Here is a 27,735-nt window from a genome sequence, read left to right as displayed (position 1 = left end):
CATTTATTAACAAATTCCGACTGCCTGTAAGCAGTTACGTTTCAAATCAGGGTTCTGATGGAAAAAAGTGATTTACTGAAAATGTTATTTTCTCATTCGTAAGATATTACTTTGTAGCAAGTCGCAGGCAGTTAATGCACAGTGACAAACTGATAGGGTAGCACTGGCCTCTTCTACATCAACAAGACATTTCTCAGTTTTCAGTTATGTAAAATATTAACACACGCTTATTTCTGGCTGCTTACTAATTATCAAAACAGAATGGCTTATATCTTGGAGATGCAATATTCAGAAAAGATCAGATATTTAAGCTAGATAAAACCAAAAAGTCAGTATACCAGTTATTTATTTCTTATGCCTCTTCTGAAAAATTTCACCACACACTTCCTAGCAGGAAAAGGGAACTGGAGAACAAACCCCACAGTGGTTTCCTTTGTTATTGTTTTTAAATAAAGCAGCAATACAAGACCACACCAACAAAAATCAAGTAATTTTCAGTGTTAAAGGTAAATTGGTAAAATCGCATTTACTGCAATAAAACTATCCTATATTTTATCCCAAAATACTTGATAAAATTCTGCTTTCAAAAAAGCAAGTTATTTTGCAGAATTTTCACTCCTACATCTCCAGTGCCTAATGAAAGTCTCACACTAATTCTTAAGGTTTTACATTTTTTACATCATCTAGAAAAACTGACCCAGCAGCTCAGACCCATTAAAGGCATAGTTTGATAAACATTTCCTTCAATGATAATACCAGCTTAATTAGCACCTCCCTCTCCCAAAACCTCTAAGAACCTGCAGTTATGGATAATACTCAGAAGCCCTCGAGACACACACCTCCAAGAGCTGAATATCCATCTTTAAGGGCTTCCCCATTTGATTCACACAGAGGAAAACACAGAGGAAAATAAGGAAAGTTCTGAAGACTCCAGCAACAAATTATGTCTTTTCTATAAGAATCTTTTAACTTTAAAAGTAGCCAAGAAGCTACTAGCCTACCGTCCATTCACTGAAAAGATTATTAGATCATTTGAGGGCAAAGACGACATTCGCATCGTCTTAGCTTCATCCATTTGATTTCAGTCTTGCTTTCACACTAGTAATAGTACTTTTAATGAAGTAAGAGTGCATTATGGCACAAGAAAAGAAACCAACCAAGTCTTCCCTATAAAGCACCTGGCACCAGACGACATCTAGAGATGGCTACAGTTAGATATGCCTTCGCTACCAGTCTCATGCAGGCTTCTCATGCCAGAAAGTAAAGGCCAACGCCTTTTTGTACTCCCCGTTAAAGATAATCAAGCAGAAACATTATTTCTGACAGTTTCCCACAGTTGGTGTGTTTCTAGCCTGAATCTCAGGGCTGTACACTATTCGATAGCTTCCCCCCATGATCCCTATTTAAACTAATGTAAAATCCCATCAAGTACTCAATAGCACATCTAACTGGAGATTCTCTGGTTTGAAATTATAATTTCTGGAGTCTTTTAAAACACTACATCTTCCTGTTGGCTGTACACCAGATGCCTACAGTATCTGCAGACTATAAAATGTCTCAAAAGGAACTATGTTAAATTAAAATTGACAATTTGTCTTTGAACTCCCTGAAATTAAACAAGGCAGTTTTACTAGATTTTCCTGCCCTGAGGAAAACAGCAAAAGGAACAAAGGCAGAAATTCCAACACACCTCAATCAAATGACCTGCTGAACACAGTGAAAGTTAACCACTTCGGGACATATTCCCTTCTTAACTATTTCTGTAATTTACAGTGCTATTTTCTGTCTGTTCATCAGTAACATAAAAGTGAAAAATCTTGTTATGCCATCATTTGCATGAGACGTATTGCCTACTATGAAGAAGTTTTAGGGTACAGGACAGAAGACAACAGTATCAATAAGCTAAGCTAGAAGCAGGGACAAGAAGAATTGAAAAAATATAAACTGCACCCACTACAAAATTAGAATAGAATAGACTATTTCAGTTGGAAGGCACCAACAATGATCATCTAGTCCAACTGCCTGACCAATTCAGGGCTGTTCAAAAGTTAAAGCATGTTATTAAGGGCATCATTCAAACGCCTCAAACACTGACAGGCATGGGGCATCAACCACCTTGCTAGGAAGCCTGTTCCAGTGTTTGAGTTCTTCAGTTGTTCTTATTCTTATAAAAAACTCATCTAAACAGAGCACTAAATGACAGGGGGGATTTCATTAGATATTAAAAAGAGATCAGACTTCATGAGATTAACACATACCTTCTGTCTGTTGAGTCTCCTGGGGCTTTCTCTCTCTAGGTTCTAGAGGCTCAGTTTCAGATGGCAATTCTGCAGATTGCTTTTTTTCAAAACTGAAGTCTGGAAGTCGTGGAGCCTGCGGTCTAGTTTTTCTTGCAGGATTCAGGAAAAAGCAGTAGGCACACCTAAATGCTACACAAAAGTACACCCTATAAGTAGCCTCACTACTTAATTTCACATTCCACCTTTATTCCTACACTATATTCTGACTGTCCTAAATACTAAAAACAGAGACTTAAATAAGTGACTATCAATACCCGGGAGTACCTCCATTAAATTTACACAAGCTGCTCCATATAGCTCCATTTTTAACTTCAGCATAAATTTGCTTCTTAAAAACCTGTTTGCTTTCAGCTCTGCTGCACTTATGAGTACTGCCCACCACTGTGAAAGGTTTGACCACAATGAACAAAATAATGCAATTCAGTACCACCAGATGTTGCCACATGGTGTTCTTCTATTCTTTCCTACAAAAGAATTAAGTTGGCAGACGAGTTTGGGTTTTTTTTCTCTTAAGATGCCACTTTCCTCATCCTTTGAGTAAGGAGATGCTATGGATTCTGCAAAGTATGTCTCTCTCTGCTTTTTGAGGAGCATTCTGCTCCAATGGTGCTTAATTAAGAAAAGGTAGTTTTGTTCTGGAGAAATACTGGATACCACTTAATAGTTAAATGCATATTTCCCCCACCCAAGACAAAGGGAGAAGTGGCAATTTCTTGCACAGTTGAATTATGAACTTACTTGAGCTAAGATGACCAACAGACTACAATATCTCTGGTTCCACAGGAAACATTCAGCTTATTCTTACAATGATGGATATTTACTCATAAAATTAAGCAAAACAAAACAGAAAATTTATCTAAGATTCCCTCATTTCTTAAGCATCGGGCTTACACTTGTGGTAGAAAGGAGGCAAAATAAAACATCTGTGTTCAATAAAGAGCTGTGTCTGTCTTAAGTTATTGTCAGCCATAAATTCACATATAGCCCCCTAGGGCTTGTTCCCACTCCTTTTCCGATACCTCCCCAAGATCTTCTTGCCAAAGCAAAATTTTGTTTAAGTTCTGGTAAAAGAGGCACACTTTCATGTCAGATAGTTTCTCAATATAAAACCCTTCTGAGAACCATTCATAGCCAGTAGCAATTCTCAGGGATGTATTGGAGGAGGCTTATTTCTACTGAATAGTTTTCTACACATAAAATCCTTGGCCTGAAGGTTGCAATAAAGTACTTCTCTAAGACTTGAAGTGAATCTTAAGACACAGAGTAATAAGTTACCATAAAACTGTTCCCGTATGAAGTGGCATTTCACAGTGTCAGTTAAGTACTTAACTGCAACCAGAATGAAGTATGATGCATATTAGTTATGAAACGTAAGCCAACTAATAGAGAGCCTACCACAGTTTAGCTCTTACCTATGTATTCAAACTCCTCCTTCAAAGCCATACCATTGTGAGAAAAACATTGCTGACATATAAGGGCGTACCTAGAAAACATGAATAATATTACATACATTACATACATACATAACATACCTTTAAGCAATAACACACTGAAGTGAGATGCATTTTACCTTAGATATTGACTAATAGCTTAGATATTTACTCTTTAAAGTAATTTCCACAGTGAAATTATTATCCTTTAAAGCAAACTAAATCTGTATACTAAATAATAGTTTTTAAAGTTGGTTTAAAAACAGTGAAAGATTCTTAGCTACAATTTAAACCTCATGGTTCAACATACTTTTAATATCATCATTGTCAGAAAATAACATCCAAATTAAGTTTATATTTCATTAGAATGCAGTCAATATGAAAAGTGACCATGGTTAACACGAAAGTTCTGATATGTTTGGACAGTTCTGAAGGCATCTGAAAGCATTTATAATGGTAATAAAGCTAAAGTGCTAAGATAATAATTTTTTTTTTTTTTTTTAGGTCAAAGTATAATTCATTCACTCACTCCAGCATAGATTTTTCTCTTTGTATCACATGGCTAATACTACCCAAACTAGAGGTTTGGTTTTTTTAAAATGTTAGCGTTTTTCCTACAATGATTTCAGGTGAAACACTGAGAAAGAGCCATTTCATTATGAAAGTTTTGGACAAATTAATTTGCAATTCTTTTAACCTTGACAGGTCTGGCTTAAAAAAAGCAGTTAAGAAGCTTCCTATCTCTGAAGCGTTTAGGTATTTCCTTTAGCAACACTTTACCTGTTCTGAGGACCATCACCAACCAAATACTCAATAACTCTATCCACAACTCCTCTTTCTCGAGGAAGAATAGGTCTTGCTAAAGGAGGGCCTGGAGGATGAAGACCTAGGAAGACATGAACTATGTCAAAATTATTTTCAACTCTATTATTATATATGATATGATATTTCATTGTGCGTGCTACTGTAATAAAATAATTGCACCTACTTAATATACATGGCCATATTTCTTAGTCCACTAGAAAAACTGCTAAGATTTTTAAAGCCACACTAGTTGAAAGTTCCTCCTCTGCTCCTTTAGCTTATAAACTTATTAAATCACTCTACTTTTACACCTTGGATAGGTAATTAAATTTGTAATTTCTAAAGAACTTAAGGCATCAATAGTATTTAACAATTACTCACAAATAGAGGCTTTTTAAGCAAAAAAACAACTCCTTATTTGAGTTTTCTTCATATACTCTCAACTCTGCATATTCAACACTTCAAATTTACACCAATAAATCAGGTAAAATCAATTACAACAGTAGAAGAACTAAAGATGTTAACAAAGAAGCATCCACTGGTTTCTGTGTAAATATTATACCGCATGAGCATGCTCTCAGTGTGCATTCAGTCTACATATTAAACCTGTCTAGCCATTTGGCATTTTGGTAATCCCATGTTTAATGGAAGGTTGGATACCTTCAGATTTATGCTTAGTCAAAGAAGCCAGAAGGCTACTATTAATATACCACTTTTCATATCCCACATGTTTAACAAACTACTATCAAAATAAAACTCCATTAAGAACAGGTAACAGCAATAGTTGGTACTACCTTTTTCACCTCTGTTTACATATGGCAGTTAAAGTAGACCAACGGCACAAACTTGTCTTTCCACAAAGTTTTGTACAATAGACCATATGTTTTAAGACCACTGCAAGCTGCCAGTTTCCATTATGTAGCTTTGAATTCTTATGTCTACCTTCCTTTCCAGCCCTAAACCAGAAGATGCTAGGCATAATGCGCAAAACACAATTTGGTAAGAAACTAAGTCTGAATCATTCAGATGTGACCATTCAAATAAAGTATCTGAAACTTCTTCCCAAGACCACGCTCCTGGCCAAGAGACATTTTACACAAGCACAGGCAGTATTAAATTACAGTACTTTCAACAAACAGATACCAGACAGATAGTCTTGAATGCAAGATAATTAAGTGAGCACTTAGGGGCAGGGGGGAAACAACCACACTTAAAGTGTTTATTTCCATAAGACCTTTATGAATTACATTCAAAAGCCACAAAAAACAATGTTTGAGTAGGACAACGAACCAGTCCTTTCAGAACTCAAACTAGGACAAAATGGTCAGCTTCAAGCCACCTGAAGGCAAAAGTATGAAAACTGACAGATAAGACTCAGTTTCACCCAATTACCAAATCACTTGTAACAATGTGAAAGTCCTATTCAAGCTCAAGATAGTTAAGAAGGTTAGACAGAAAAAAATTCAACTAATATTAGCAGGTTTCGTACTGAGATGAGCATATGGTAATCTGAAGCCATGCAAGAACTAAGTATATTTAATTCGTAGAAGTAAAATTCCCAGGGCGCAAAAAGTGACCAGTGTTTTCTCAGGGAAGAGTTCTGGCTTGCAGCCATTCTTGCTATATCCAGTAAAAACAGATACACAAAAGGCATGGCTTAAAAGAAAGGCTTTTAGTGACCACAGATTCAGCCTTCATTTCTCTTTTCAATTTGCTGTATGCTTCCAGTATTTTTCTTGAGAAGATATGTTTCACAGAATCCCTCATAATGCCCAATAAACAAAGAGGAAGCTAAAGGGCAAAACAAACTAAACCCAATGTCTGAAGATGCAAAAAGGATTTTTTTAAAAAATCCAAATAAAGGACTACTAAGAGAGTAGAGTTTGTTAGCAAGTTAAACAATTCAGAAGGACATTTAATTGAAAGATACCGTGGAAAAAAACAGTGAACTTCAAGCTTCTCAGAGACAGATTTAGCTTTCTTGTAGCACCTTAGCTGGGGACAGCACCAGGACATGCACAGTCATAGCTTCCAACACAACTGATACTCTTTCATAACATACGCACAGAAGTAACATGTAGCCCTTAAGTACAGTACACACAGGCAAAGACAACACACCAAGTCTTACTATTTGGTAAGCTGATCCAAGATGGGCTTTAAGTTTAAATACAGCATTAAACATATCTGCCAGCAATTACCATCTCAAGCCTTCTACCTTTTAATCTTCACATATCAGAGCAACAAAGGAAAGAGTAACTTATGGCAGAATGTGCTACATTGTGGTAAACCTCAAGCAGAATGCCACATACAGCTAACCTCCATCCTCTATGGCAAACCTCAGAAGCATTGTAGGAATCAAACATTCAGCAGTGCCCTCTCTAAGTGCTACACATAGAATGACACTAATGTGGCCATTAAGATTGCAATATTCCTAACAGCACAGCCTTTCAGAACACCTCTCATCAATACTGGATAATTGACCTAAATTGACTGTCCTAATCTTTACAAGCACAATAAAATGTAATCAGAAAATACTGCAATTTACAACCTTTCAATAAGCACAAAAAAGTTTCATGCTCAACACAAATGTTTTTAAAATAACCCTCATTTTCACAAGCAAGAGAACTGAATTCAGGAGATATGAATCAGTGAATGCATTCCCAAGTTATTCCTGTATTCTGTCAACAAGCAGGAGCCCAGACTAAAAAAAACCTCACAGCAGCAAGGCAGAACAAATTCAGTGCAACATAAACTGGACCTAATGCTTCACTTTATAGATTCTGTCCAGAGAAAAGTTAAGGCAAAATATATTTCCTAAAGCTTCACAAAAACCTGAAAGACCCAATACTTCCATTAAAAAAAAAAAAAAAAAGTGAATAGAGAGTGTCTGACATAGGTGTGAAGTAAAGGTCTGGAACATTGATATAATCTGCAATAAAATTAAAACTCTAGAATAATTTTGTGAATACCTGGCTAACACTCAAACCTATATTTAGCCCTATATTCAAAAAACCAAATTTTTGCATGACCTGTATATCACCAATATACGAAAAGTTTCTAGAGGTTAATAAACAAGGTAAAAATTAAATAAAGTTACACAGAATGAAACATCACAACACACTCCAAGAACAACTTCAATTACCTGCCTACTAATAACTCAAACCAACCATCTTAGTTCTCATGCTGTTATGGACACCAGTAATTAATATAAACATCAAAAGCAATCATCGTAGAAAGACTGGTCATTTCTGCAAAGCTTGGCAAACTCTCAGCTACCTGCTGGTTATTAATTTTCAAACATATGGGCACTCTGTGGTAATACACGTTAAATTGATTCTCCTCTACAAAATATAGTATAATGAAAATGAATTATTAATCTTCTCTAAAGTAGAGATAATTAAGGCTATTCCTATTTGTTGCAAGCCATGCATAAACTTTGATGCAATGATACTACCTTTATAGATACTGAATTTACATACTTTTCACTACAGCTACATGACTGAGTTTTTATATGCCTGGAAGGTTTGGGGAAAATTCAAGACAAAACAGGGCTTCCACATTAACTGACAACTGCAGTGGCTTCCATTGCTATCTATGACAAAATAACACATTTGGTCAAAACACCAGTTATTAATGAGAAAAAACAAAAAACGTGCTTATAAAGCATTATCACAAAAACTACATGAAATATTTTAATTAACAGGCTTGGCAACTGTCCTTTTAAACAAGTCCATTAATACTTTTTTTCTTCTTCCTCTAAACCATTTCTGCAGTAAAGGCTAAATTGCATCCAGCTTATTCAATGTGCCTGAATCTTCCCCTAAGAATAAAACTATTATATAGCTGATATTATTTTATTATATAGCCAGCTTCTTACACAAGGAGCCTGTGTTTTTAAACTCATTAAGGAATTTTCAGTAAGCAGGTTTCAGTAAACATAGTTTGTAACCAAATGACAAATTTCCTGGTGCAAGGAGCTGATTTCTGGTACTTCAAGATAATCAAGACTTACTAATAGCTTGCCTTTACAATTCACTTCAGGGATAAAAACAAATTTAGCAGTTTTGTAATACAGGTAAACAATTACTAACAAAAAATAAGGCTTAATGGACTCTGCAGAGAAGTGAGAAATCACAGCTTCTCATGACAAGTTTATTCCACTACACTAAACAATACGAACAGGCATTTTAAGATCTCGGGCAGCTGAATGTTCCATTGTGAGATCAGGTGTCAATATATTATGTATAGTCCTACTTTTAGATCGTATCATGGAAGTTAGTAAGCAAGGACATACAGTTTGTAAGACTTAAGTAACTTAAAGTTAAACATCAGGAACACAGGGCAGAGAAAAATATTCTTGATCCCTGTATAAAGAGCAAAGAACTACTCCACATTACAGTGGTGCTCAGAAGATTCTTGGCAAGTTGCATCCCTTCTATTTTCAAGACAGCATTTCATCTCCTTTCTTGCCTTGTGACCCAACTTGCCAGACATCCTGCAACAAATGAAAGGCCTGGCACTAACCCATACACAGCTTTACCATGCACGAGGAGAACGAGAACAACGCCTCCCACCCAAAACTCTCAAATTTTGCTATCCCTCCTACAGAATTTAGTTCATGTTCTATTTAATAAAGTCCGTCCCATCTGAACACCAAGCCAGAAATCAAGGAAAAAAGCATTTTCAGGATATGAAACCAAATTTTAAGGAGCAGTCATTTCTACCACATTTCAACCTGTTGCTAAACTTTCAACTCTTGTAACAAAACAACAATGCGATTTGAGAAGAATTCAGCTACAACATAGACAACTTTTCTGGTGTATTTGGTATTTTACACTTTAATCTATGAGTATAGATTGCATGACTATACCTCCTAGAGTAAAAATTTAAATAAATGTCAAGATGCATGTTAAAAAATATGTGCAGGGTTTAGTGAGAAACATGAATGTATTCTGAAAGTGTTCTCCTCTGTACCTGATTTATTTAAGTGTAGAGCTCTTCTAAACTAAGAACATAAAAAGGTATGCTATATTGTTGACTACAGAATACTGCAAAGTTTTATTGCCATTTAAACAAAGAAGCCATAACAGTTAAATGAGCTCAGGCAATAGGTTTCAGCATCAAAAGGTGCCAGCTGTAAAGAGTTATGGCTAATTGAATATGGAACTCCTGCTTAATCAGATAACAGCTCTGCTATTTCCAAATGAAATGCCATTTCCATACTGTCTGAAAATGGCCTATTTTATTGGTAACCAGAGAAAACAATATAAACTGTAAATAACATTAAGTGCTCTGTTTACCCATTCCAGGCACTGAAGTAGCAGGGGATCCAGGATGTCTTGGTAAAACATTTGATTGCAAGGATGGCACAACAGTTCTTTCTGGGGGTCCACTCAGAGCTGATGTGTCTCTCTGCAGATTAGGAGATGCTGGAATCAGTGATTTTGGAGAGCCTTGTTTAGGAGTCACAGGTGGGGGCGTAGAAGCATTTCTTTGAGCCGTGGTCCTCTGACGGATTTCTGACAATAAATGTGCATACTGAATTTAACATCTAGCATTATAAGCAAAAGATTAGTAAAAGTACATTAATATCATTGTTCCAATCAGCAAATTAGAGTCAAACAAAACCAGAAAGGTCTATGACTAAAGATCACCAGCTGCCTGGCTGAGCATGCCATAGAAATAAACCCCCACACAGAATACTATATTTTAATAGCAGTAATCTAGTATAACTGTTAAATACTTAGTGCAAAATTCTTCTAGAAGAAAATCAGCAGATACCTACCTTACGATTCTGTTCTGTAAGGCAGAATGTTGGAGATACGAACAGCTAGATTCAAACCACAACATACAGACAGAACTGACCACTGTTTTTACTCTATGGTATAAACATGCTTCCAAGTATTTGGCTTTCCATGGGACCAAAAACTACTCAGTCAATGTCTAAAATATCCAGGCTAAGTGCCCAGAGTTATTAAAAATTTTTCAGATTGGATAAATGAAACAATTCTAAAGCCAGAAGAAAACGTAATGCTTCATTCAGATCATATAGTTTCATTCACTTTTTTCAGCAACCCTACCAACAAGCCACATGCTTGGATTTTCACAAAGCAAGAATGGGCTTTGCTGGAACATGTCCTTACCTCTACCTCTTCTCACTCCACTATCACAGTTACTATTAAATCGCTATTATGAAAAACTTAAGAGGTTTCCTCAGTTCTTCTTACCTGAAGTCAGAGTTCTCGTTAACACCAATGGGAATATCATCCCAATAATACATTAAGGTTTGGATATTATAATATTCATGCAAACCTGAAGTTCCATTATATTTATCTGCAAATTTGTTCCCCAAAACAAGACAGGAACAGTGCTCATGAACAGCAGCCACTATCATCTATTTCTCATCCCATCTATACCTAATCACCTCTAGGGAGCCTTTGAAATACACTATTGCAACAAAACAAACTGAAATGTAACCCTCACTTTAGGGCTGTGGACATTAACATGGTTAACAAGTGACAGCTCAGTCTCTAAAAGGTACACCCCAAGAATGCCTACACCTAAGGCTATAGTACCCTACAGAGTTAGTATCTAGCACCCACATTAGTTTGAACAAGCTTGCTTGTCTTCCTTCACAACAAATGGAATTTAACATTAAAATTGGACTTTAAATTCAGCTCCCCGAGTTTCAAGATTAGAGAGATTTTACCTGCTGACTTTGTGTCAGAATGGAAGTTTAAATCCTTAGCAGGCAGTTTGCAGGTCCACTGGTGACCAGCCACAGGGAGATGGGTGTGCTCAAGTCTGAAGGAATGATCCCTGTCCCTGAAAGTACAACACTACCACACTAAGCTTCTGTACGGGCTGGAGGAGTTGGGGAGCGTGCAACATCGGCTTACGCTAGCTAAGAAAGAGTTGCTGTTGCTGGAGTACCAGGTCAAACACAAAAGCTCTGTTGGAAAATTGCCAACATCTAGTGCCACAAAATTGCAACATACATAGGCTATGTTCTTGCCTACTTATCTGTACATATAAATAGGATTAATAAGACACCAGAAGAAAGAATAAGAGACTCTTTTGTACCATCAGTTAGAAGACTACAACTGCACAAAGTCTTACTAAAAATCCAGCTAGTTCAGTTTCCTACAGAGCAGAACAAATTACTAGTTTTCCCATGCCACACCTTCATGTGCATGACCGCATTACTTCACACAACTTTATCGTCCAAGTTAGATCACCCAATGAGTATGAAGATTCTGTATTTTAACTTGGTTTTAGGAAGTAAAGTTTGTCTCCTCACTATTTAAACTGTTCAGAATCTGGAAACCAGGATAAATTGGTGAGGTAGTTGCAGAAATTCCTTTAAGGTTTCCTTGGTGACCTGTTTCTATTTTTAAAATAAAACTTTCAACACAGGAGCAGTTTTCATCAAGAATTCACTTATGATGAACCTCACCATTGACATTTCTCTGAGAGCTTTTTGTGAGAGACCTCAGTAGTAACCTTTCAGGTCTAACTACACTAGAATTGCATCATCCTCTCCCTGCCATCTGACCAACAGGCAAAACTCATCTACAAACAATATATTCATTCTGTCCCGTGATTTATTTATCCATATGTTCAAGTTTGTGTTATAGTTTCTGCTCGTGTACTAGTTTCAAAAATCAAGCTAAAAGTATGCAATTTCTCAACTCTTCTCAGCTCCACAGATCTTTAAAAAAAAATGAATGATAAATATGAAGCCCAACTCCACTTGTTCCAAGATCATTTTAAGTATCTACAAAAAGACATTTTAATCCACTGCTAAGATTTTCTTCATTCTTTTTCATTATAAAGCCTGCCTTAGTATGGTTTTACATATAAAAATGTCAAAGATCATAACTATAATTTCTACATATGGATGTTACTTCTACATTTTGAAGGCTGTCTTCCTATATCATGTGGTTTAAGCACATCAGTTTTGGTTGCCTAACACCTCTGAGTCTGTTTTGATAGGTCACAGATGTATCCACATTTATTCTGAGCCCATAATACACTATTTCTAAGCAATTTCCATGCCACCTGCAAGAGCTTTGCCCCTTTTGCCTATTCTTTCTGAAGACTAATTTTTGGCAAACCTCCTTTAAAAAGACTTTCAATTTTTAAAAAGTTACTGCTACTTCAATGACTCTTTCCCCATATTTTTGCTCCTACAGAGATGTTGAGCCCAAGTACTTTACAGTCAGTATTAGAGAGATGTGCTTCAGTACTTTTAGTCTCATTACAGAGGTAAGAATGCAAGACTCGTTGCTAGTTTCCACAAAATTATATCAGGTTATTCACAAGGCTTCCCCCCTCCACACACACTCCCCGCCCCTGACTTAGAAGTTGATTTGGCTTTCACTCTATTCTTATTTCATACTTAAGAGAACTTGTCAACACTCTGCTGCTCCCCAACTAAGAGAAGTTACCAGAACTAACATTATGAGAAAATGAGAAATGCTCTACTTGGCAAGACCAACAGTCCATCCATCCCAGTAGATTATCTCTTACGTCATCTCTCAGAGTGGTTGTAGATGTTACTTAATGACAACACAAACGTGAATGCTTTCTGTTGCCTACATCTGATACCACCGCCAGGATCCATAAATGCATTGTCAGGGACATTAGAAAGTACATCCCTGTCTAATCATTTTAGTACTGCATATGGACCCTGTTGCCCATGAACTCCTCTAATTCCTTTTAAACCTGCTGTCCGCTTCCACAATAACAGCCCTAATATTCTTCTGCAGTAAGTGGATATGATCTATATAGTTCTCAAATTGCCTTGTGTTGAGATGCAACGTGTTAATAATGAGCCTCTTGCAAAGTTCCAGATTTCCATAACTCAGGTTCCACAAGTTTGCTAACATGTATATTGTGTTAGCGTTGAGACATGATGGACAGCTACTGCTGATGTAGGTTTAATGAAGTTCTGCAATTTTCCAAGGTTTTTTCTTCCCTGAATGATTTTAGTGCATCTGCAAACCAACTGTATGAAGACAGATAAATAACTTAAAAATAGAACTTTTATTCTTCAAGCAGACTAGAGTCCAAATTCTGCAGTTACTAGCACTGAACAATACAAATACATAAGCAGGCACATTACTTAACAGGGCTACTACTCACAACTGATGATTCAGTATGATCCCTTAAAGAATATTGCCAGTGGTGAGACAGCTGTATCTTTCATGTTTACAAGCATAACAATTTTATTTCTCCCTGACTTCAAAACTCCTTGATTTCTGTAGGAAGAATACATCATTTTTAAAGAGCTAGAGCACAATGCAGGTCAACATACAGTTCACATAACTTGCTGGCTTTAGTGGCAAAGACCAACCAAGAATTTTCTTTGTTCCTCCTCATGCCTGTATGCATCCCACAGCTTACAACCATCTGTTATTGCATTATTTTTAATTCAGATCATGGAGTGATCTCATTTACAATACAGCCCTGCTAACAGTTGTATTAGCACAATGAAGGGAGTAGGTATCAACAACAGGATATTGTTGATAAATATTTATTCCACTGCCAATATACACTCACCCTATTTTTATCATACAACCTCAGTACTGAATAACTATATGCTCACATTAACTCTACCCTTCAAAACATTTCTGAACAGAAAAAATTGCACTTAAGTTTTCAAATTCCTTTCCTTCTAGATTTCCAGGTGCTTTCTTAGGCCAAACTCAAGATTCATCCGAATCATCTGGTAAAACTACAATTATTTAAGAAGTGCGTGTCAAAATCACAAAAATTGCAAAAAGAGCTAAATATATATGAAAATTGGGGCACTACCAGTTGTTTTTCTGAGAACCAGCTACTACGTAATGCTGATTAAATTTTTTGTACTAATTAGCATGATGCATAAGCTTCCATTTCAACTGGTAAGTCAAAAACATACCAACTAACCAACCTTCTGTCAGCTGCCTCATATACATCACTGTCCAACCTGATTACACGTTGGTCATTATTTACCCTCTTTTCAAAAAGACTCAGTTACAGACCTCAAGATAATGAGTTCTGCTGCCTGGCTAGCTTGTGTCTAAAGTGAGCAAAGAGAAGACCAAGGAAGCTTTAATGTTAGCTTGTTAACAGATATTTTATTATTCCCAATCGCTATAATTCTACCACATATTGCATACACCAAATTACACCACAACCACACTAAGGTGTCACCTAGTTACAGTAAGTTATATACTGCACAGAACAGAATCTAATATTTGTTTGGGGCAGATATTTAGTGTGAACAGCAATAAGCTAGTAGGTTTTTGATAGCTAAAAATTGAAATAATTACCGCACATACCAAGAAAAAGTTTAGAAAGTAAGTCTCCATAATTTCACAAGCTAAAGACAAACATAGCATGTCCCTCCTGAACTATAATGCGTCTACAAAATACGATAGACTGAATATCCACTTTTACATGGACAAAAAGCAGCACCAATTCTAAATTCAGTGTGTTAGAGAACAGATTGGAAAAAACAGAAAAAAAGGAAATTGTGCTGTATGTGAACAAAATTATATAGAATCATAGAATCATTTAGGTTGGAAAAGACCCTTATGATCATCGAATCCTACTGTAAGCCATGATAACTTACAAAATTTATTTTCCAAAATCATTTCCAAGGCTAAACTGCACTTTTATTCAGGATAAAGTAAATTGCTTAATTTAATGTGGATGCACCCAGAGAAGTTGAATAATGTTTGAATCAGAAGTGTACTTTACATTTTCTCAATTGTGTGCCCACTTAGAGTTCTCTGGTTCACACCACAACACAGTCTCAGAGAGCAGCACTTATACTCTTCCCAAATGAAACTAAACTGAAAGATGCCCTCCACCAGGTCCATGAGACCAGTTTACAGCTAGCCTTAAATAAAAACCCCTAAACATATATAGTGTGGTCAAACTCCTTAGCAACAACTGTTTCACTCCACTAATCTACTCTTATACTACACTTACTAATGTAGACCACAGCCCATAGTGACTGGCTCTCAGAAATACTTCTCACTCTCTCAGAACCTCTCCCTCAGCCCTTCTATTAACAGTTAAGTCAAAAATCAACAAAACACATAACATGATGGATCCAACTAACCTGCTTTTGACTAACTCAGAACCCTGGATCAAAAGTACACGCACTGTGCTTTGTAAACCCAAACATACACAGGACTAGTTAACTAATAGAGACTGAGCAACTCACTTGTCACCATCACTACTTACACAGCCTGGGCAGAGCAGAACAGAACAATCAAAACTCCTTATGAGTTTCAAAAATGCTGGTGATATCTCTTAATAAAGCCAGGGTAACTAAAGACCTCATTGTCTATTTAATTTATAGCTATTTATCTCTAGATAGAAACACACATTTCCAAGCAGTTTCATCCCCTGGTCAGCATTACTTGCATTCTACAAACAGATGTTACCCTACTTCTGGAGGGATTTCTAAGGAGAAAGGATGAATATAAAGAGTTAAAAAAAAAAAAGACTACCTAAACATTACAGGTATGACAGAAAATTCTTGGCAACCACCCATGAATTGTATTAAGACAGACAACAGAAGAGGGTGTCAGAACGGCCCTTCAGCCTTAAAAAAATCGTGAATGTCACAGAAATGGGAGAGACAGGTAAGGAGCAAACTTGAGAAAAAGCTGTTGTGCCTAGGACACCAGAAAAGATAAAAGCTTTACTGCTAACATACTGCACTGCAACTACTCACTGTCAGTGTCAACAAGTAAGGATGGGCTAAAAATATTTTCGTGACAATTTGAAGCTAAGCAAGAAGAACAAAACAGTGGATTTGACCATGCAGCTTATAAACACCTTTGTTAGTAAATCCAGGCACTCTGCACCCATCAAAACCAGTACTTCAAGAGCAAAAATGAGGCAAATAAAAGCTTGGTTACTCACAAGAATTAGACACAAAGCTGACAATTCTAATACATGCTCTAAAGCAATCTGTTTATTTTATGGAAAATTATGCACATCAGATTCTGCAGTTCATTTTGAGCACCAGCCCCTACAGGTCTAAATTGGTTATAACACCAAATTAGCACTCACACTTTGAGATGGATCTTTGTAGGTATCTCCAGTATTATAGTACAAGGTGGCCTTTATACTGTGTTAATACCACAGCATATTATACTCAACTTTAAGAAAAACTTAACAGTAGTTAGTTTGCATAATTTTTTTTTTTATTTATAGTTCACATTTTTAATGCAAACATTCTATTGGAAGAGCGTGGGGGAGAGATCTTTTCAGTCTTGAAACCTGCGTGTGCAATCCAGAAATAAGGCTTCCTTGAAATGCATGCAAGTTTTTTCTATTTCTTTTATTATTTTATTCAATAGCACCTTTAAATGGAATATCATAAACTAGTAAAGAACTGTCTTGTTCTTTGCATCTAGAAAACATCCAATTTCTGCACTAGCTTTGTGGAATCTCTCCATCCACCATATAAAAGTAGTTTAAGCACTCCATTAGGAAAAGTCTAACTAGCCAGAAATAGCAAGAGAATTGAAAAGCTAAGTTAATGAACATTACATAAGATTCAAAAACACCTTAGTATTCTAGAAAAATTGCAAGTATGCCACAAGTAGTTAATTTTCGCTCTGCTTTAGCCTCAAGCAGCATTAAACATCCTGATATCTAGAAGAGCATCAGCTTTTAGTAACAGATCCCTTGTATGAAAAATTCAGAACAGTAATGGGCATAGTCTAATAAACAGTCTATTAACCCTAAATAAAGGTCAATTGATCTACAAATTTTATCATAGAGAGACTTCTAGAGTGGAAATTGCTATCAAAGATGAGTATCTATGCTAAAGAGCAGCCATTTTATGGGGCTATTACCTTGTCCAGGTCTTGGGGTTGCAGATGTTCCAGCAGATGGTAGTTCAGCCTCCTGCCAATTAATTATAAATAACATTATCTGAATGTTTGGCTCCATAGTACCTTTCATATTAAATCAGTATCAATATCAAGATTCTTACCTTTGCACTTGATTCTGGATCAAATCTTTCAAGGATTAATTTAGCAGTCTTGTACGTTTCCTTCTCCATTACTTCCTCAAGCTGGAAACAAAAGGTTCCACACATCAATACAGAATTCTTCAAAGTATTTTCCCCCCATATCCTCCCATTTACAAGCAACTTAATAATTTTAGCAAAAGGTGATGCTCAGTCCAATAAACCAGTAGCATGTTCAGATACCTGCAGATTTGCTGTGTTCAATGGAAATGAAATTTTGCTTTCAAAAATAGTTTCTAAACTCTAATGGGCTACTTGTATTTAACAGCTTTATTGCAAGGAAACACCAAATATTGCTAATTGTTTACATATAATGAGGAGAATAATTACATGCACCAACTTCAATAATGGAATGTGCAAAAATCTATCAGCCATCATTATTGGAAGTTATTAGACATGACAAGCAAATGACAGGTAATTCCTTAGATTTATTTCCTCATAGCACTTAATGCTATTAATTTAAGGAAGGTCATTAGCCAAGTGCTTTACAGAATAAAGTCCCTGTGCCAATTAACCGCTGTCAGCATCGATTTTAGATTATTTATTAGCAGAAGCAATTAGCTTGCTGCAAATGCTGTGAAAACTCACTAACTAGAGAACAGCCATGGAATTTGCTCAAATGACTTTAAAGGCTGGATCTCCATCTTTACAGCGATTCAAACCGCTTTTCAGAAAAAAGGGAACATGTTAAGAATTTAAATAAAAAAATTTACTGAGAACTATGCATACTTTAGAGAGTGTAATTAAAGCACTTCATTATTACAGCATTTTATTTACAATGCACTCAAGTGGCTTTATAGCTAATACATGGGCTTAATTAAAAAAGTAATCACTAGTAAAGTATCATTTTAGTGGTTAACAGCCAATATCAGAAGCAGCTTAACTTTAAAACAGATAGTTGAAGTTATGACAAATAGCTAATATGTACAGAAATCATAGTGTATTCTACAGTATCTTAAGCAGACCTTTTCTTCTAGATATGCTGACTAATGGCCATGTTCAGCTAAAAGTGGGGGGTTTGTTTGTTCTTAAGTTTGCTGTTGGCATAAACTGCAAAACTGAAAAGGTCAGTGGTCAAAAAATTAAGTTCTCTCAAACTCATTTATCATTGCTAAAAGAATAAATGGTGCAGGTTAACATGACTTTTATGCCATTATTTAGCTAGTAAGAAACTGAAGTTTCAGCCATTCTGCGTATATAGACCTTGCAGGGGTTTCACCTTTAGACAGACTTCCGAGTTACAAATAGACCTCAGAAGCTAAATAAAATTCACTCAATTTAATGGATACAGAGTATCCATTTAACACTCACTCCTACACACACTACCAGAAGTTTAAGGCAAGGAATACTATCCAGGCTGTTAATTAAGGACTGTTGAAACAAAAGGGAGTGAAGAGGGAAGTAAAAATCCATTTCCTAAACTTGTATTTCAGCAGGACTTTGGAGTTAACCCACTAACTTCGTAAAACAAATGCCACATAGTGCAGTAAGATCAGAATTAAGGGTCTAATAGGAAAAATAAAGTATTTATTGCTTATAAAAGTGAAAACCATAAAGCAGACCTTTATATGAAGGGGTAAGGTTAGTGTGGTGAAGCTGCAAAGTGGGGAAGTGTTAACAGTCAGTGTCAATATCTAGCTCCCAAATCAAAATAAAAAACCCTGAGTCCCTTTACATCAATGAATGTATAATGCAGGCAATTGTCTTTATAGCCACACAGGAAAATGAGAAATAACCTTCTGCAGGACAAAGTGACCTTTAGAAAGAGAAAAAACAATGCTCCACCATCACTTGACACTTTCCTTATCTAACACACTTCTTGCTACAGCAGTATTAAATAGGATGGTAGTTATTTGTGGATGTATAGGTTTTACAGAAACAGTAATGTTATTTTGAAATGGAAAAATTTAGCTCTCGTCACAAGATTCAGATGTCAAAGTTATTCTTCACATTATAGAAGTTATCGGATAATTCAACAAATTACTCTTCATATTTGAAATTCATATATAGCTTTATAATTCTATTAAAGCCGAATCTGAACAAGAATTCAGTTTCACAACTGACTCTACAAATTTCTTGAAAATGTTTAGAAACTGTCAAGATAGGATATATTTTTCTAAAATCAATTAAAATTTGGCTGACAATACCAAATAAGGAATCAAATAGGTCAAAGATTACTTACTCCTTCAGCAAATTAGTGTAATTACTAGAAGCAAATAAGGACCTATGTCAAATTTAAATATGTTTGCATAACAGAAGAAACTGGCTTGTGCACTGCCACAGCAAGCTCATTTATAAATGCAAATCAACATACTGCCTTCTGGATTATTCACCATCCTGAAGCATAACCTTGGAAAGGTTAACCTAGTGCTGAGCACTGGCTCACCAGCACAGCAAATTGCTCAACACCTCCTGCTCTTTTTTCCATAATATACTATGCTCTGAGATCCAAAACTTTTCCCACAAAAACATTTTCTACTTTCTGCCAAGGGCTAATTCATAGTCTATTATTATCAAGCTTAAATGCTGAGTAACCAGATCACAAGTGAAGTCTCTATGAAAGTTAATACCAGCCTAATCATGGATTTTTCAAACTTATTTCATGGAATTAACCACACCTTAGTAAAGAAGCATGGTCATGTACCACATTCTCTCCTACGAATAATTGCATGGATGGCGTCATTTCCAACTGGCAATGAAACAGAATTCCTGTGGCAACGACATCAGTTGCCTATATTGAAAAGTAATACAAGTAATGTATTTCAAGCTTCTTGTAAATATGATTTAGCAACTGGAAGTCTGAAGTATTGGCACAGTGCAAACTACTTATTTGCCATACTACTACATGAGTTCTTAAATTGAATTACTTATTATATCAAACCCAACTATGGAGAGGTATTTCTTTATGTTCACAAAAAGCCACAAGATTAATTTCAGTCTACCATGTAAGATATGCCAGTACACATAGCAAAAGTTTCCTTAAAACAGGAAATAAACCATTTAAGCCACAATAATCAAGTGTACTCTGGATAGATCCATGCAAACAGTAAAACAACCAAAGTAACTGTTTTGTGTGAACACTGCATGAAAGAAATACCTCATTTGATCATTCATCAGTAATATTTTTAACAGTATTCTGACCTTTCAATTCCACATTTGCAGTACTAGCATATATTGGGTAAACAAGACTGGGCTTATACAACAACCAGCTCCTAGTGGAGTTTTTGTCACGTACTGAAGGTTATCAAAATATCTGAAGGTATAAAGTTCATTAAACAGTAGTTATTTTAAATAACAAAATTTGTATCCTGCATTTTTTCCTCCATTATTAGCATAACTCCAAGGCAGCCTTGAAATCAGACTTTTTTTGTGGAAAATTAACAGATGCAACTTTCTAAATTCTTACCTGAAATGGCTAGGAAGCCTGTCCAAGCCTAATATTACACTGAGCCTACTGTAACAGAGTAACTGAGTAAACTTCAGCAAAGTTTAATTCTAACATCAGCAAAGTAATTACTATACTATCTTTACAACTCTGTCCTCAGGCTAAGAATTATCCCATCTTTAAGACTGCTGCTCCACATGAAGTCTCCACTAATTCCCACTTGTAGCAGCTTAATACATGTCCTGTGCCCTTGCTTTAATATGCTTAACCCTTTGAACTTGCTCATCTATACACATTCAGGCTTAAGGGCTGACATCCTCATTAACTGAGAACTCTAAGGCCAAAATTACGGCTACACAGTCACGAACACAACCAGAGTATCCCTTACCATCAAGGAGGGAAAAAAAATTGTATCTTGAAGTGGTGCCTTAATTATAGCTAATGAACTTAATCCCTACCCCCAATCCATAAAGAAACACTCAATGTGTTTTAAAGCTCTCACTAGGAAAAAAGTAGTGTAGAGAGTCAGTTCTGTGGGGGAAAAAAAAAAGTATTACACAAACTTTGAGTCGAAGTGCAGGACAGACAGTATTAATGGGCATTTCCAGATGAAGGATCTGTATTTGTCAGGTATTTTACCCACATGAACATCCATGTGATTATGCCACCAAAGACTGAAGCCTTTTGAAAAGAACTGAAGTTCTATTGAGCAGCTCACTGCACAGCCACCAGGGCATTACATCTAGTAGATGAGTAGCTTACTCTGTTATAGGTACCCTTCAGCATGTAAGTAGTGTCATTAGGGAAAAGGTGGACCACATGCCTGTAAAACATAAGTACTGTAACATTTTTCAAAAGGGCAATTGTCTTCAATATAAGATTTCTCCAGCAATCAGGTAGCTGAGCTGCAATGAAGTGAAAAACCATAGCTGTTATGCCAGGCTGATAGTGCCTAGACAACAATTTGCATTACAAATAAACAGGAAATACATAATTTACTTATCCCAGGTACTTTGAGGATCACAATGTAAATATCTTAGTAACTAATCCTATTTGCAAACTCAGTAGCAAATCAGAATCCAACAGGGAAAAATTCCTCTCCCTCCCCCCTTCCCATTATTTTACTTGGTAAAGGTTTTTATTTTGTTTCACTAAAAAGGTGTTGCTACAGTTATTTATAGCCACAGATAGTCCTAAGGAAGTTAATCCAAAACAAAACCAAATCCGAGTATTATCAAAACCAAATTATTACAGAATGCAACTTTTAAGAGTGTTTTTATCTAAAATACAAATTATATTCTGTCTCATTACCTGCATCCACTTTCAGCTCATTTCAACATGCTAGGTTTCATGTATGATGATCTAATTTTAATGCTTAATTGAACACCTTTAAATTATGATGAAACTCCCGAGTCAATCTCCTGAGTAAAAAATACCACCACCACGCTGATTCAAGAGGTTGCAATAAGTCTTCTGTTTCTGGTTCCTTGCTAGGAACCAGGCACCCACAAGATCAGGAGGTAATCATGCACCTTTTATTCCCCTCAGATTGAAAAATAGCTCAGTTATAGGTTATTGGACTTCCTAGAATGCTGTTTTACTAATCCTATTTAGAAGTTTGTCTTTAATGATTAAAGCTTGACATGCATATATACTAATGGCAATTTATATTTCCAAGTTTAAACTCTCCATAGTTACACTATAATTTCTGTATTGTTCACAAAGTATTCATGCAGTTTAACTACCGCCTGCTCTTCTACAATGTTGTCTTGATTTTTTGCATATGCAAAATACACATTTACGTCTTGTTTCAACGGCATCAATTCCCAAAGCAAAAACTCTTCCCTTTATCAACCAGCTTTTTCCTAATGTTTTATTCAATGCCTTTTCTCTGAAGTGCTTCTCACACACAAAAACTCAGCATTACTAGTTCTTCTAGAATAAATACGAAGATTTTCATGATTACAGAAAAATAAACTTAAACTGAAACAAAGGCTTTACATTTAAGACTCCAAAAGCTGCTTTGTTCTCCATTGTGCTGCTTCTGTTCCAAGACCCTTCCCTCCATAGCTACCCAATGACTATGTAAATTGGAGAGATTAACTAATTTGTTAAGCATTTTTCATAAAATAAAATTAAAAACATAGTTGTCATACTCATTTATTTCATTCTCAGAAAATATAAGCCTCTCCAACTGCTTTTTATCACCTCTCCAACCAAAGGACACTCCCATTTAATAGATTCTTTAATATAAAGATTAGCAGATAAAAATGTTAGCAAATCCTCTTCAGCAAAGGACAATGACATAATTAGGTTACAGGTTATCATTTTTACAGCTACATTTTAAAAGCGATAAAATACAGAGTGTAAGATCAGTGAAATCTGTTTCCCCTGTAAAGGCCATATAATACCAGACTCTTACCTGACTCCTTTTTGGGAGCTTTGTTGTGGTTTTTCTATTAATTTAGCTACAATGGCAAAATGCAGAAGGCATGAGGTGAACACTTTGGGAAACTCATTAACAATAAAACCTCATAATACAACTTTTGGAGTTTTCTGGGGGAGGAGGGGCTCTTTTGTTGGCGGGGGGGGGGGGGGGGGGGGGTGTTTATGTTTTGGTGGTGGTGGTTTTAAGTTTCGCCTTGCAAGGCAGGAGATGAAGCCAACAACATAAGTAAACAGAGAACTTCCTTATGGAATGATTGAGTAGAAAGGAAACAGCTTTCAGTGTTACAAACTTTGCAAAGAGTGCAAGTTATCCAAGACTTAGAATCTTTTCCATCCTAAATTTGCCTTACTGAGATTAAGTGTTGATCCAGTTGAAGCAAGTAACAGTATGAAACTGGTGCATGCCAGGTAACTCATCCACACAGCTCAGAAAATAGATGACCTCAAGACAACCAATAGGATTGATACATAACAAGATGAATTTTTTAGCCGAAAGAAGGTAATGAAAGAAATATATAGTACAAAAATTAAGATGGAGGAGGATGGGAAATAAGTGGTCATGCAGTTAAGATATCATCAAATAACAGAATATTGTTTAAGAAGTGAATCCAGACAAGACAGTAGTCCTTTCTGCCATTTATGAACAAGATATTAAGTGATAGAGTAACTATCATAGTTGCACTCTATGTTCTTAAATCAGTGCAACATCTTATGTTTTTTTATAAGCCTAAAAGTATTCAGCAATGAGTAGGTTAAAGCATACATTTTAGTTTTCTGACAAAACAGGATCACTTTACATAGATCTAGCAACACTAAAATAGCAGGTTTAAGTTAAACTACAAGGAGACAATTTATTCTCATATGCAAGCAGTCCTTTGTAATTTTGGGGTAAGGAAAACATTGTGTGGTACTACAAAATGTATCAAAACAGAGGAACAGTAATAATTTCACCTCCCTCCCTCTACTCTTCACCTATATATTACAATCAAACTCAACTTGTAGAGATGCAAAACCACTTTAGTGGACCATAACAACTAACTTTTCTTGAAGTTTTACTTACTATTTTTTTCTTTTGAGATTTTAAATCTTCCAGCGCATCATCTAAAAGAAGGACATCATATATTAGTTTTCAAATATAAATAAGAGATAATTTCAGCACACTCTAAACATTGACTACGCCCTGTGAGATCAGGAAAAATTATGCACTGACCACTACCAACCCTACAACATTAGTAAACTTTGTGTAAAATAACCAAAGTCTTTATGTGAAAATAAATCATTTTAAATGCTGAAATTGCTTATAAATTATAGCCCACTTTTATCACTTTACAGTTATAACTATTAAAAAGTTTTATGTACCATTTCCTCATTAAGCAAACCAATTCTAGCCAGTGCCCTGCTTTGACCTACATTAAAACTGGTACAACAATGGACCAAATACACTTAATCTCATGAGTCAAACTACAGAAAAAAAGCTTGAGGTCTAAGTATTAATATATCCAAGTACCAGATTTACTGGCTTCAGTATTTCACATAAGCCTCTTAACACATGCTAGTTTCAAATGCCAGGTCAATTCTGAGCTTCAAATCTCAATCTGTTTTACCCTTTCAACACTTTCAGTCTACACCAAAAACCCCAGTTTTGTACGAAAAGCTACCAGGTCATTTTACTAGTAAATGTTAAAAGACTGTTACAACTCGTAGGCACAGCACCTAACCTCTCTAAAAGGAAAGGAAAGAAGAAAGGTCAAATGCACGTGGGATTTTCCTTTAAGTCAATGCTTGCAGCTTGGCACTCATGGAAAACTCACTGTAATAAACGATCACCTAATATAGAAGATATTCTCTTGATAAATCCATTTTCTACTACCTCCTTCACAGCAAGAAGAGGTTTACAAAAAACTTTACAACTTATTCCCCTTCTCAGCTCTACTGGACACCAGCAGTTCACTTCCTGTAAGATATAGCTATTTTTATCCATTTTTTCAGTTTTCAAAAAAAGAAAAAGCTTTATAGAACTGCAAGAAACAAAACCAAAACCCACCGAAGTAAATATATATAAATAAAGATACAAAAAAGTATGTAAGTATGCTATACACACTTTTTAAAGTTACTTCAGGAACACTACCATTACTTGAAAATAAGGGAACACATAATTACTTGAACTTTTCCAGAATGTAGAAACCCATTTTGATAAACCACTTTATTAAATGTACAAAATACCAAAACTGTGCATGTACATATTTGAAAGTTTATGCAATGAAAGGGTAACTACAACAACCCCTTATTAAGACAAATAGGACATGGAACAAGATCATATTTTACACTGGCCTGAACCAGAGAAGATAGACAATTCCAGGAATTGTGCACCTTCAAATTAATAAGGTACCTTCCTCCACCAAATTTTACATTTGTATTAGAACACTGCCTTTCATGTAGCCCTCAGAGATTAGCACCTTGAAATGCACTGCAATGCAGCATGGTATCATGCAGCCAAACAAATAGCACAATACGGTCAGCTGTGAACAGTTACTTAAGAAACAGAAGCTGCTTTTGGTACAGAAATGCGTAAAACATCTTCAAACATAGCCTCCCACAAAGCAATGCAATCAGTTTAAAATGTGGGCATTTGTTTCTGATCACTTTAACTCCTGTGTTCAACAAGAACCTCATGAAACACCTGCCCCTTCAAACGTGACCAAATGGCAATTACTGCGAAGTACTCTCAAGAAACCAATATATCTCATCTTAATTAAACCTACAGAAAAGAAGAATTCATACTAGAGAAGTCAATACCTGCAAGATACCTCATTTATTTTCCCCACACTTCGGGACAGATCCGCCTAAATCTTCCTCAACAGTTCTTTGCCTGACCAGTCTTAAAAACTGAAATTCTGTAATCTCTCTACGTCACCTTCCCTAGTGTCTCAGCAGGAGTTTTCTGCATTCATGAATGCAGAGCATGGTTCCCAAAACTGGTGTATGCTGGTAATCCAGCATAGAGCTTTATAGTACTAAATAATCATCTCCAGTGACTCAAAGTGTTATATTAACTTATCCCAGAATCAAAGGCTAGCTTTGAGCCACTCAGTTGCCAGTTTGCTCTCTCAGCTATGTTTTCTCCTGCTTTACTGCTGTAACTCTTGCACTGCGCATTTGATTTCTCTTTTCCGAATACAGGACTTACATCTTTCAGGTAAAACACTTCATTTTTACCTGATCTCTGGAACAATGAAGAAATAATTCCTTTTGGCATGTTCTAACATCTACTAAAAGCCTTTACACACAGGTTCAACAAAAGCACTAAACTTGCTTGTATGCTAAAAACAGCAATAAAGACACTTAAGCAAACTGGAAAAACATACATACTTTTTTTTTTCTTATCCAGCCATGAAATGCAAATATATATTCACCTTAGAAATGAATCACACAGCACCACAGAATATATGGACAACTTTATTTCTACATAAAAATGTATGTCCTATGCTTGCATATCAAATGCAAACATTAAGTTTAAGAAAAATTCCAAAAGTGATGTTTAACTCGTAAGCTGTCACAAATTAAATACATCATGTTGTTCTGCAAGTCATAAAACACAGTGCAACATTGAGGTTTTCCTGTATTATTGCTCACATCACCATGAGATATTGTTACAGGCTGGACTACTTTGAAAGGAGTCTCAAATGAATTCTAACTACTGCAGACAAGTGCCACAGATGCAGTTTTTAAGTTCTGCATTAGAATGAATCTGCATGTTCTTTAACAACTTTTTACATATATTTGAACACCTGCATTACCTTTGGTTTTGTTACATGACTCCAAATTTTCCTTAGCTCTCAAAACAGCACAAAAAACACCTGCTTATCCCTTTTCCACTCAGGAAAATATAAGTATGCTTTGGAGAACTTGGGAGAGAAAAGCTATCTTGACAAATAAATTAAACACATCTGCTAGAAATCTCTTCTCTTGTACATAAAGATAACAGATTAAGACTGCTGGAATACTTGCAAGGTGCGGGTATTAAGGAAACTACCACTATTGTTTATATTTCCTTTCCCTCATTCCTACTTCTACACTACATTTTATTCCATTACACTTTGAAACATGCAAAGACAGGAGAAAGTTACCACAATTCTGCAAGTGAAGTGAAAGATTAAGCAGTTTCCTTCCTGTTCTTTCAAGAATTGTGTGGTAGAAACAACAGTTTAGCTAATGCTACCCATTTCAGCATCAATCAAAAGGCTACTCTTCTCTTCCTGGAAGCCAAATTATCCAAAATATATATATTTTCATAGCAAGTATCACTCCCAACTAGTTCCATAT

General features: G+C 35.9%; 1 protein-coding gene across 11 annotated transcripts in view; it reads right to left on the bottom strand.

The window, feature by feature from the left end:
- The window catches only part of LNPK (lunapark, ER junction formation factor), a 44,197-nt gene that overhangs the window by 5,713 nt on the left and 10,749 nt on the right, over positions 1 to 27,735 (bottom strand). For all 11 annotated transcript variants that reach the window (XM_030017702.2, XM_041124182.1, XM_030017708.2 and 8 more), the window contains 7 exons: positions 24,473 to 24,513; positions 17,544 to 17,624; positions 17,404 to 17,455; positions 9,835 to 10,053; positions 4,511 to 4,616; positions 3,713 to 3,783; positions 2,259 to 2,429 (listed from right to left, as the gene is read on the bottom strand). In XM_030017702.2, coding sequence (XP_029873562.1) covers positions 2,259 to 2,429; positions 3,713 to 3,783; positions 4,511 to 4,616; positions 9,835 to 10,053; positions 17,404 to 17,455; positions 17,544 to 17,624; positions 24,473 to 24,513 — 741 coding nt within the window. The remainder of the gene's footprint in view (positions 1 to 2,258; positions 2,430 to 3,712; positions 3,784 to 4,510; positions 4,617 to 9,834; positions 10,054 to 17,403; positions 17,456 to 17,543; positions 17,625 to 24,472; positions 24,514 to 27,735) is intronic.

The sequence above is a fragment of the Aquila chrysaetos genome, chromosome 6 (assembly GCF_900496995.4).
Source record: "Aquila chrysaetos chrysaetos chromosome 6, bAquChr1.4, whole genome shotgun sequence".
NCBI lineage: Eukaryota > Metazoa > Chordata > Aves > Accipitriformes > Accipitridae > Aquila > Aquila chrysaetos.
The sequence above is the reverse complement of the archived record's forward strand: the minus strand, read 5'-3'. Positions and strand labels throughout refer to the sequence as shown.